The 13196-nt window shown below is 39.7% G+C and overlaps 1 protein-coding gene across 1 annotated transcript in view; it reads right to left on the reverse strand.

Annotated features, from left to right (window-relative positions):
- The window catches only part of LOC143283376 (guanine nucleotide exchange protein SMCR8-like), a 60428-nt gene that overhangs the window by 14747 nt on the left and 32485 nt on the right, over nt 1–13196 (reverse strand). The window contains exons 20-22 of the mRNA XM_076589582.1: nt 11787–11949; nt 8717–8846; nt 5952–6008 (exon numbers count right to left, since the gene is read on the reverse strand). Of these exons, the coding sequence (XP_076445697.1) occupies nt 5952–6008; nt 8717–8846; nt 11787–11949 (350 nt within the window). The remainder of the gene's footprint in view (nt 1–5951; nt 6009–8716; nt 8847–11786; nt 11950–13196) is intronic.

Raw genomic sequence — 13196 nt, forward strand, 5'->3', positions numbered from 1 at the left:
CCATTGTACACAAATGCAGAAGAAAACGAATTACATTTCATGTTTTGTTGTCCAAAGTTATGTGAACTCAGGTATAATTTCATACCCCAGAAATATTACTCTCAGCCTTCTATGTTTAAACTACTTTTGCTTATGACGTCACGTCGTGAAGAAGAAGTCAGACAGTTTGCAACTTATCTATACAAAGCATTCAAAATCAGGTCATTTAGTTGTTCCTAATTATCAATCTAATTGTTTTCTTTTATTGTATCATATACTGTATGTCATAATGTTTTCGAAATACGTTTACACACCACCCCTTCATAAGGGGCTAAGGCCTTTTTTGAATAAACCATCCGAATCAGAATCCGAATCTCTTTCTCTCACACACACAAAGATGACCATATATACACTAAAACAAAACGAAAATAGAAATACAATGATACTTAACAGAATAACTCATAAAGAGCATAAAAATGGAAAAAAAAAAAGAAATACAAATATAACTAACCAAAAATAATTAATAGGTAGAAGTAACTAACAGAAGAAAAGAGAACATATAAACATATTGTGTGAAAAAAGAAACACAATAGAGACTAAAAAAATAAAGAATATACATCAGTAACTAACGTAGAGAATATATAAACTAGAAAAAACAAAAATGTGTTTGTGTTAGTGTAGTGAACAATATATATATATATATATATATATATATATATATTGATAATGTTGTATTTGTTTGTTCAGCACACGTTTTTGATTCTTCCCTGAATCTACAGTATCTGTTGTTTGAATTTTCAAAATTTTTTTTCTTTCTGTTTTTGTTTTTTTTTTCCTCAAGACCTGACAAAGTGTGTTGGCTTACGCTGCTGGTCAGGCATCTGCTTAGCAGATGTGGTGTAGCCTATATGGATTTGTGACGCCTCCTTGAGTAACTGAACTGAACTGAGCTGAACTGAACTTTAAATGACCCTCCAACTTCCTGTTTACCAGTCTGGGACAATGGTCATCAGTGGGCGTCTGCAGCGATCCTTAAAAAAAAAAAAAAAAAAAGAAAAAAAAAAAGATTTTTCCGTAATAAAAGAAGTTAAAACAAGATAAAAATAATAAATAAATAAAAATATAAAAATAATAATGATAATAATAATAAAAAAAACAACTAACTACCTTCCTCTGGCTTCCTGACACTGTCCGCCCCTCCTAGCAGCTGGGTTGTTATGGATTAACCCTTTGACTGTTGTGGTTGAGCATGCCTTGTCAGTGATGGACTGTCATCTCATCATGAGATAAAATGGCCCTTACTGGTCAGGCTGTCAGTATTTTTAAAATGGCCCTTACTTATCAGGTCAGGCTGTCAGTATTTTTAAAATGGCCCTTACTTATCAGGTCAGGCTGTCAGTATCTTTAAAATGGCCCTTACTGGTCAGGCTGTCAGTATCTTTAAAATGGCCCTTACTTATCAGGTCAGGCTGTCAGTATCTTTAAAATGGCCCTTACTGGTCAGGCTGTCAGTATCTTTAAAATGGCCCTTACTGGTCAGGCTGTCAGTATCTTTAAAATGGCCCTTACTGGTCAGGCTGTCAGTATCTTTAAAATGGCCCTTACTCATCAGACTTCAGTATCTTTAAAATGGCCCTTACTCATCAGGTTGTCAGTATCTTTAAAATGGCCCTTACTGGTCAGGCTGTCAGTATCTTTAAAATGGCCCTTACTTATTAGGTCAGGCTGTCAGTATCTTTAAAATGGCCCTTACTTATTAGGTATGGCTGTCAGTATCTTTAAAATGGCCCTTACTGGTCAGGTTGTCAGTATCTTTAAAATGGCCCTTACTGGTCAGGCTGTCAGTATCTTTAAAATGGCCCTTACTTATTAGGTATGGCTGTCAGTATCTTTAAAATGGCCCTTACTGGTCAGGCTGTCAGTATCTTTAAAATGGCCCTTACTTATTAGGTATGGCTGTCAGTATCTTTAAAATGGCCCTTACTGGTCAGGCTGTCAGTATCTTTAAAATGGCCCTTACTTATTAGGTATGGCTGTCAGTATCTTTAAAATGGCCCTTACTGGTCAGGCTGTCAGTATCTTTAAAATGGCCCTTACTGGTCAGGCTGTATCTTTAAAATGGCCCTTACTGGTCAGGCTGTCAGTATCTTTTCTTTCTTTCAACTTCTTCTTGAGACAACATTTCATTTGTACAGTAAAATCAATTACTCCACTAAGAAGTTCACACAGCGTACTACCTGCACTTCATATTCTTTCCCCATTTCAATACGGTTGAGCAGTCCAGGGGTTAAAACAGAAAAAAAAGGAGTGTGGGACGCCAGACACAGGTCATTGCCGACATCTGTCTTGTTCACAGGTCTGATCGTCGTCTCTACACGTCCCATTGCTTTGGTGGCCTTCATTATTAATAGGCCCAGATGGTGTGTGTGTGGTGTGGTGTGGTGTGGTGTGGTGGTGTGTGTGTGTGTGTGTGTGTGTGTGTGTGTGTGTGTGTGTGTCTGTCTGTCTGTGTTATATTTGCAGCTTTCTTTCGTTTATATTACTTGTTACGAAACCTTTTCTTTTAAATCTCATTCATGTGCGTGTTCTTGTCTGTCCAGTTAGTATCCTTGTATCTTTCATCTGTCCACCTATCTATACTTCCATCCACTTGCAGACTGTCTGCCCATCTGTCTGTCAAGCGTCTGTTTTTATCCATCTTTCTGTCCATAAATACAACACTCAAAATGCTATTCAACATATGTGCTGATGAGTATCTATCTATCTATCTAACTATCTATGTTGGAGAGACTGAGACAGATATTTTATTCATTTAAGGCCATGGCCCCATATGAAGAGGAGCAACAACAGAGTTAATAATCAATACACAGATGAGTACCACAGGTCCTCACAAAATTTATGATACAAGAGATACTCGCAGCTGAAATGCTTTGAACAGATAAAGTGTCAAACTACGAACGATATTTTCATTACTATGTGGGAGAGTGAGAGAGAGAGAGAGACAGAGACAGAGACAGAGACAGACTGAGAGTGACAGACAGACAGACTGACAGACAGGCCTCCAAAAAAGAAAACCAGAGGCAAAGCCTTCAAGACTCACTTGTGCTTCATGCTTTATCCAGTAAAGGAATCATGAGGAGAGAAAAAAAGGGATTTAAAAAATCGTTGAAAAAGTGCACTGTATTAAATATGATATATAAAATAAGCTTGGGATAAAAAAAAAATCTTAAAAAAAAAAAGGCATGCGAGCAGAAATGAACCAATCATGTTCAGTTCTGATGCAAGCAGACTGATCCCCAAGGATGCGGCACATCTGATGTCAAATAACTAAATTTAATACCTAGAGTAATGTTGACGGTTTTCTTCTTCGTGCGATAAAAAGACGCGACTGTAGTGGACGTAATAATGTCGTTTAAATCATGTTTTTTGTGTGTTTTATTATATCTTGATTAATCTTTTATTTCGGCGGTAAAGGAGACATTGCCATCACTTCAAGAAAATCGCAACACATGGTAGATCTCTAGATCTGCACAAACCAGTCTACAATGGGCTGAAAGAAATGACCGATTCAGTTTTTCTTTTATGTTCATTCCAGTTAATTCAGTGTCCACTTCAGAATACTTATATGCAGTAAACACGTCAATGGTGTAGTTAGTATCATTGTAAGTGTTCTTTCCAGAATTTGTATTTCTTTCCTTTTAATTGTGAACATGAAAATGAGGTCATGTCATCCTCGAACACAAGTTGACAACCTACCTTCTAGTAGGCCGAACTCAGTGGAAAACAAGTTTTAAGATTTTTGGATTTCGGACATATCTCAACAAAATAAACCATTAATGATTTGGAAATACGGCTTAATTTGGGAGACTTACAACCTGTTATTGGTATGACTATGAAGATTGTTTTCCATACTATGTTTAGCCCAATTTTGATATTGGCAGACAAAGCATTTCCAGAGAAAATGGCAATGTTAAAGTTTACCACGGACACACAGACACACACACAGACAACCAAACACCGGGTTAAAACATAGAGTCAACAAGTCCAACAAGTCCAGAAGGTTTTCCAATTATTTCAGCCTCTGGCCTTCCCCCTTCAGATGGCAATATGTTTCTTCGGCAAAATCAATAATACCACTGCCAACAACAGAAATGAAGCAAAACAGAACAAAAAAAAACCCCAATAACAAACAAACAAACAGAGAAAAACAACAATAAAAAGTGAACCAAAAAAAAAAAAAAAAAAGGAAAGATGCTGAGGGAGAGGTTGGGAGGGGGAGAGGGTATGAATGTCCAGCCACAAATCCGTGGGTCTTCTGTGTCACAGGAGTGCACAGTTTACGGCAAGGTGAGGAGAGAGAGGGGGTGGGGGGCAAGGGGTGGTGGGGGTCTTTTGTTTGTCGTCTTGTTAATGCTGTTGTTATTATTTATGGTCTCTTGTTCATTTTGTTGACTTTGTTGTGGCGGTGGTAGTGGTTTTCTTTCTTTATTTTTTTGTTGTTGTTAAATTCTAACCTCTGAATGAACCACATCAGCAAAATTTGTGTGTGTGTGTGTGTGTGTGTGTGTGTGTGTGTGTGTGTGTGTGTGTGTGTGTGTGTGTGTGTGTCACATGTTTTGTTGGTTTTTTTTCTGGGTAGCGATAATGTGTGTGTGTGTGTGTGTTTGAGTGTTTATATTCGCAAAGTGTAACTTTATTAAAAGCGGGTTAAAGCGATGGACTCTCAATCAGAGCCTCCCAAGTTCAAATCTCACTAATGGCGTCTGATGGGTAAAGGGTGGAGATTTTTCCGATCTCCAAGGTCAACGCATGTGCAGACCTGCTTGTGTCTGAAGCCCCTTCGTGTGTATACGCAAGCAGAAGATCAAATACGCATGTTCAAACTCCTGTAATCCATGTCAGTGTTTGGTGGGTCATGGAAACAAGAACATACCCAGCATGCACACCCCTGCATATGAAGTATGACTGCCTACACACACACACACACACACACACACACACATATATATATATATATATATATATATATATATATATATGATAGTCAGTTATGCCCAACTATGACCATCAGAACAGCAGAGGAGACAACTGCTGTTCTGACTATTTGGGCTAGAATTTGATTATAGTGGAGAGTGTCTTGCCCAAGTACATCCCCACTCTCTCGGCCAAGAGGGTTTTAGGACAGTCGGTGCTGGGATGGTTCCCAAAGGCCAACTAGCCCACAAGGCTGCAGCACTAAGAGCCAGTGCAATTTTGCCTCCAAGTTTGAGAGTCATAGTCCTTCACAAAAGACTAAGCTGTAAATGGTTTCCCATTGACTGGAGAAACCATTGATAATACAGCTCTCACTTTGCTGTTGGCCCAAATGTAAACTTATGTCAGTCTGTGATGTAAGCCGAGTGTTGGGCGTGACTGCCTACATGGCAAGGTAAAAACGGTCATACCCGTAAAAGCCCACTCGTGTACATACAAGTGCATGTGGGAGTTGCAGTCCACTAACGAAGAAGAAGGAGGAGGAAAACTCTCAGAAACATAGGAAAAACAGAGCAATACAGAAATAAAGGCAGAACCAGACAACAACAAAGAAAAAAAACAACAACCCAAAACAGTCATCAGTTCACCAGCAGAAAAGTCCACTTTGATGTCAAAACAAATATATACTTGTAGACAGGAAAAAAAAAATGAGGGTGGGGGCTAGGATCAGAGGGGAATGGGGAGGAGGGGGAGTGGGGTGGGGTGGGTGGGGGTGTGTGTGTGTGTGGGGGGGGGGGGGAGCTGCACTGTGGCGACACACTCAGTCCGGCAAAGAGCAGCCTAAATTTCTCACAATCTGTTGTGACAAAATAATATTACAATACAACACAATACTATACAATACAACATCTTACCTTTTTTTTCTTTCTTTCTTTCTTAACCTCCCCTCACCCCCACTTCTTTGATTTATTCATTTACTTTTAAATACAATGTCTTACCTGGTACGGAGGTCCAATGATGATCCTTCTCTCCACATCCATCAGTGTACTGTATTGCTGGAAAAACAAAACAAACAAAAAATAAATACAAAAAAATACATGCCAGCCTGTGCCTGATTTCAGCATCCCTCTGGCATAAAAAAATTCATCTTGTTAAAACCATTTTCACGTTCCTACATATGCATAAACCGCACACGAAAGGAGCAAAGTTCTACTGTGTTTCCGGATGTGTCCACACAAAATTCGGCGCAACAGCTGAGTGGTTAAAGCGTTGGATTTTCAATCTGAGGGTCCCAGGTTCGAATCTCGCTAACGGCACCTTGTGGGTAAAGGGTGGAGATTTTTTCGATCTCCCAGGTTAACATAATTACCGGTATGTGCAGACCTACCTGTGCCTGAACCCCCTTCGTGTGTATATGCACGCAGATCAAATACACAGGTTAAAGATCCTGTAATCCATGTCAGCGTTCGGTGGGTTATGGAAAGAAGAACATACCCAGCATGCACACCCCCGAAAACGGAGTATGGCTGCCCACATGGCAGGGTAAATAAACAAAACAGTGATACGTGTAAAATGAGTGTGCATGCGTGCCTGAAATCTGATTGAATGACGCAGAAAATGAATGATGAGCGCCCAATGGCAGCCGTCAGTCAGCTCTACCCAGGTAGGCAGCCTGTTGTGTAAATGACCCCGTGTCTGTAAAGCGCTTAGAGCTTGGTCTCTGACCGAGGATAGGCACTGTATAAGTATCCATATCAATCAATCAATCAATATTCTGGAGGAGAAATCCATTCCTCATCAGTAAGGCATGGAAGCTTACCAAGTGTGTGTAGACTCCCTAGGGTTGAATGAGTTAAACACTCTTGTCAAATGGCCTCAGGAATACAGTGAGTGAACTGAATCAGTCAGCGTGCAGTGCTGTTCTAGTCTGTTCTTGACTGCTGTACCGTGGTGAACAGAAATCAATGTGGCATCAGTTTGAAGAGCAGTTACTGCTTTTTGTGTGCTTATCAGTGATGTTGCTGCTTTTTGTGTGCTTATCAGTGATGCTACTGCTTTTTGTGCTTATCAGTGATGTTACTGCTTTTTGTGTGCTTATCAATGATGTTACTGCTTTTTGTGTGCTTATCAGTGATGTTACTGCTTTTTGTGTGCTTATCAGTGATGTTACTGCTTTTTGTGTGCTTATCAGTGATGCTACTGCTTTTTGTGTGCTTACCAGTGATGTTCCAGATGCTCAGCTGCCAATACAGTGATTTCGTGAGGGTCTGGGTTCGAATCTTGCTCTCGCCCTTTCTCCTAAGTTTGACTGGAAAATCAAACTAAACGTTTAGTCATTCGGATGAGATGATAAACTGAGGTCCCGTGTGCAGCACGCACGTGAGTTTTCTCCCATAGATCTGCAGTAGCACAGTGGGTCACCAACTGATTGATTGATGCTAATTTCTTAAACTTGGAGAGTCGTCATGCCTCAAAACTTTTACTAAAGGCTAGCTTGAGTGCCAAAGAGTATGTACGCTTGAGGTGAGGCCAGTCTGTCCGGCACTTCTGACAGAGTAAGCAAAGAAAATTTGCCCTATGAGGATACTGCTTAGCCATTGGGCATATTTAAGTATATTAGATAACCAAACTATTACAGATTATATGCTGACATGAATGGCTTTGAGTCTCATATTGATCTCCATAACTTGGTCCACGCTTCATGAGACCAGCAGTGCATAAAGGGAAGCAATCCTTGATCAAAGATCGAAATCAAAAACGCATTTGTGAACACTGTTACCTACCACTAAAACTGGTTGGTTATCCTTACAGGAAACTGATTCATCAGCTGTCTAATCTTTCTCCACTGAAGCCAGATCTAAACAAGAATGCTTGTTTACTTATTTGTCTACACTTTCTTCAGTTGGAGGTGCCGGGGCGGAATCAGATATACATATTGGAATTTCGTCATTACAAACCTTTTCCAGCTGCAGTCAGGTATTTGTATTTGTGACCTTGGTTTATCATCTCATCCAAATGACTAGTGTCCAGACCACCACTCAAGGTCTAGTGGTGAGGGAGAAAATATCGGCAGCTGAGCCGTGATTCGAACCAGCGTGCTCAGATTACCTCGCTTCCTAGGCGGACGCATTACCTCAAGGCTATCAGTCCACTCACACCTGGGTGGTGCAAAGAAAATTTAGAATGAAGTGTCCTTCCCAAGGACACACTGCCTTGCTGAAATGAAGCACATCGAAACCTGATCAGCGGTGAACACAAAATCAGAAGCCAAAAGTATAACGGAACCTGCCATGGCTCAGTAGGACTGGACCAAACTGCGCTGACTGCCTAAGCCAAAGCTAGGCCTGAGGGGGGGTGGGGGTGGGGGGGTGGGGGGGGGGGGGCGTTTCCTGTCTTTGCACTGTGTAAGCCATAAAAGCTGACTGTTACTGTAGGTTAGTTCACACACACAAACACAAAGAAACACAGATGTACAGGGATAAATATGAGCATGCACATGCACACACACACACAGCGCGCACACACACAAACCACAGATGACACAGTCAGTACTCTACTTCTATAGTCCCTCACCCATCCCATTCCTTTGGTTTAATCCACCTTGACAGATGTGGGTATGGTGTTTTTCCAGTGATTGTTTCTCCGAGTGACACATGCAAACACACAGACACATACATGCATTGACATATGCACACAAACACACACCTACACATATCCCCCACCCAACACTGCCACACCCCACACACACACCCCTCTGACCCACCTTGACGGCTGTGGGGATGGTGTTTTCCAACGCTCGTTTCTCCGAGCGACAGATGCCAGCCAGGCGTATACGCGTCAGGTCAGTGACCTTAAGAGGTCGGTTCATCCAGTCCACCACACAATGCTGCCTTCTGTGCCCAAGAAACACGTGTCAGACACAAGTATTATTATCATTATATGTTTGTGCTTTCAAATCTGTGAAACTGCATATTGTTGGCATATCTGTTGCGCATGCGTGTGTGTTTGTGTGTGTGTGTGTGTGTGAATGCGCATCTGCATGTTTATTTACATTTATTTGCTTATTTGTTTATTTATTCATTATCATTATGTTGCTGTTTTTTTCTATATTTGACTCACTTGTGTAAACAAAGTGAGTCTATGTTTTAACCCGGTGTTCAGTTGTCTGTGTGTGTGTGTGTGTGTGTGTGTGTGTGTGGTAAACTTTAACATTGCCATTTTCTCTGCAAATATTTTGTCAACTGACACCAAATTTGGCATAAAAATAGGAGAAATTCAGTTCTTTCCAGTCATCTTGTTTAAAACAATATTGCACCTCTGGGATGGGCACAAAAAAAAAATAAAATGAAGCCAAGTTATATGCAAACTGAATTTACTGTGTTTTTTTTTGTGTGTGTTTTTTTATTCTCTAAACTTGGCACTTTGATATGATATTCTGAAACAACAAGAGCAGTAATTTTTATCATTTTTTGTTCAAACAGGAACTTCTTTTGCTAAGCATGGAAGTTATATTTATTTTGCATGCCTTTGGTGCAGATAGTAAAAAAGGGAAATTAATCTGTAATTAATGCTAGGGGACTTAATTTGCTTTAACCTGACCTTTCTCATCTTAAACATTACATTTTGAAATTATACTCAATACATAAAAAGCTTGTGTGTTTTACTCTCAGTGTACAGGGCTTTCACTATGTTCATTCGCCCAAGTGGTCTTTTTCGGAAAATACTAAAATCAATACGACGAGTGGACTTTATAGATCTATTGGCTGAGCCCTGAAGGTCATGGGCAAAAATCAATTGCGTACACATATTTATATGTATTCAAAGCGCTTGCTCATATTCTTGGTGAACGCGAACGACGCCATTTTGTTTCAAGTTGTTAACCTGCCCGTTCAATCCTATATTCAATCGACAATACACGATAACATGTGATGGAAAGTTGGAGAAGGAGACCGTTAAATATTTATTCAGAGAAAGATTTGTGAACACCTCATCACTTACTGGATTATGCCCCAAACTGCCATAAAAATATCCACAGAATCAGTCGGAATTCACAGTTAAAAATAATAAACCATGCAAGTTAATACCCTTGATGAAACTTAAAATTTCCAGTCTTGAATTTTCTCAAAATGAACTCCTTTTCAATTCATACGACATTTAGAAGTACTAGTACTTGGCTCTACATGTTATTAATTTAACAAAACACTCAATTTTCATATCAACTTTAAAACTATATAATGAACATAAAAGAGAAATTGAATCGACCGTGTCAACCGGGTGTAATTAAACTTGTATATCTATCTAGATCCAGAGAAAACGGCTAAATGTTGCAGTGTGACTGTGGCGATAGCCACGTCTCCTTTACCGCGGACTTAAAAAGAATTTTTAATTGCCCTTAAAGATTTTTTGAATGCCCAAGATACACCAGAATAATATGATTTAAACAGCGTTCTCACTGCGAATGCCCCAATCGATTTATCGCCCTTTAAAAAAGCATGTTAAATATTATATTTTTGAACGTCAGTTAAGGAGCCACGATAGTGCAATGGGTAAGACAGTTTCTTCTCACCCGAGCATGCGGAGTTCGAATCTGCTGTTAGGACTTTTTTTTTCTTTCTTTTAACCCGAAGCTTTATAATAACAAATACGGAACACATTTTAACGATTAGATTTTTTTTTTTTTTTTTTTTTTTAGTGTATCACAAGTAGGTCTTGAAGACCTTGCCTCTCTTGTTTACTTCATTTCTTTATCTATCCGTTTTCATATTTCTATTCTATTTTAATCTAATTTCTATTTTTACATTTCATTTTGTTTTATTCTATTCATTCATTCATGATTTATCCATTTATTTTTCATGCTTTTTTTCTTGTTTTCAGACTCATGTTAGTAATTTGTAGGAAAAAGATGAGGGCAGGGGGGAGACTAGTTGTAGAAGGAATATTTCTGTATATATTCTTGACAGTGTGGTCTGTGATTCATATAACTGTGCAATGAATACACTTTATTTACTGAACAGGTTTTCAAAAACCTGTGTGTGTGTGTGTGTGTGTGTGTGTGTGTATTTCTGTGCGTAAATATGAGTGTGTGTGTGTGTAAATGAATTTTGTTCCTCTTGGTCAGATTTTCTTTCTTTTACTCTCTCCTAATTCATCTTTTCAAATATGTGTGTGGGTGTTTTTTCTCTATTAGTATGTGTTCTTTTTTTTTTCTTCCTTTCTCATGCTTACATATCTATAGAAAAAACAAAACAAAAAAAACACACACACACACAAATAACCCAACCAAAGAAAAAACACAACAAAGCAAAACGAAAAAATAAAAAAAAAAATAAAATAAAATAAAATAAAATAAAATAACATTCAGGCATCTTGATGAGCTTCCATGCTCTCTACTTGTCTTCCTTCCCTCCTTCCTCCCTCTCTTTTCTCCCTCTCTTTCTTCTTCCTCTAAATCATTCTCTCTCTCTCTCTCTCTGCATCTGTCTGTCTCTCTCTCTCTCTCTCTCTCTCTCCCTCCCCACCCCCCTCTCTCTCTCTCCCTGTGTGTATATGCATAAGCGTGTGTGCATGTCTGTGGTGTCTGTATGTGTGAAATGTCAAAATAAATTGTGTACTTCTAAAAAACAAACAAACAAACAAAAAAACACCAACATATTTTGTCTTAATTTTCTATTAAGTGTGTGTTTATATTGTATTTACAAGAACTGTGCTTTGAAAAAAGAAAAAGAAGACCCCCCCCCCTCCCCCACGCCTGCCCCTCCCCCCTCCCCCCTCCCCCACCCGCCTACCACCCCCACAACCTCCCAAAATTACAAACCCCCACTCCCCCATCCTACCTCTTGGTTTCCGGTAAGAAGACGGAGAGAGCGGTGACGACCTTGGTGACCTCCACCTCCATGCGCGCAGGGCCGATGACCAGCACCGTCCTCCCGGTCATCAAGCTGAACAGCACCGGCTGCAGGTTGTGGTAGGTGCACACCACCTCGTGGATCCCGTACCCTGAAGGTTGACATTGGACATTGTATCATGGAAGAAGAACAGGAGAACAGAACAGAATAGGATAGCACAGAACAGAACAGAACAGAACAGTATAGTACAGAACACAATAGAACAGAGCAGAATAAAACAGAAAAGAACAAAACAGAATAGTGTAGAACAGAACAAACTATAACATAATAGAAGAGAACAGAACAGAAGAGGGCAGAACAGAATAGCATAGAATAGAATAGAACTGAATAGAATGGTATGGTATAGAACATAACAGAACAGAATACAACAGTATAGAACAGAACAGAATAGAAAATGATAGTATAGAACAGAACAGAACAGAACAAAATATAATAGGATAGAAGAGAACAGAACAGAATAGAAAAAAATACAACAGAACAGTATAGAATAGAACATAACAGAAGAGAAAAAATACAATTTGGAGGGGAAAGGGTGGGTCTTCAGACTGGATTTGAAAGACTGCAGCGAAGATGAGTGACGGAGAGGCTGAGGAAGCTGATTCCAAAGAAAGGGGGCTTGGTCTGAAAAACTGCGTTGGCCATAAGTTTTGGTTTGTAAGGGTTTGGAAAAAAAATTACAAAAAAATACAAAATAATGTGTAAGAAAATGAAACTTTCAGAACTTGTTTATTACATGTTGAGCTACTACATATAAAAAAAAAATCAAATTTCTCATCTTATTTTTTACAGTTTTGCCATTTGTAGAAAATACTGCCAATTTTTCACCCCGAATCACCATACCCATGCTCGCTTTCTGCATTAAATTCGCTTACTTCTTCGTCATCATCCACCTCTTCAATGTCCAAACCCTTCAGTTTGTAGCATTTCAAGTACTTTGGCAACCCTAAAACGTTTGCCATCACTGCCTTGTTCGCTTCACAACATTCTGAGAAGAGCCCGCTTTGCTAACAGGCTGGCACGCGAGCAGACGACCGGTCAGGTGACTTTGTCAGCGTGTGTGCGAGACGGGCCACACATATCAGGCTGACCAATCATACTATTCGATCGTGGAGTGACCCAGAATAGCACACTCTGCTTGGCTACTCACAAAATCACATGTACAGCGCATGATAGAATTTTACTTTCCAAGGGGGATCCTAAGCACATGGGTGTGAGAAGAAGAGCGGAGTTTAACCTTCCCTGACTGGATTCAGGTATCCATTAGCAACTGGGTGGAGTGAGGAAAATCCCAAGGACACCTCAAACACTGATTACCAGTGACACACTGTATCAGAAGTC

This window comes from Babylonia areolata, chromosome 6 (assembly GCF_041734735.1).
Source record: "Babylonia areolata isolate BAREFJ2019XMU chromosome 6, ASM4173473v1, whole genome shotgun sequence".
Lineage (NCBI taxonomy): Eukaryota > Metazoa > Mollusca > Gastropoda > Neogastropoda > Buccinidae > Babylonia > Babylonia areolata.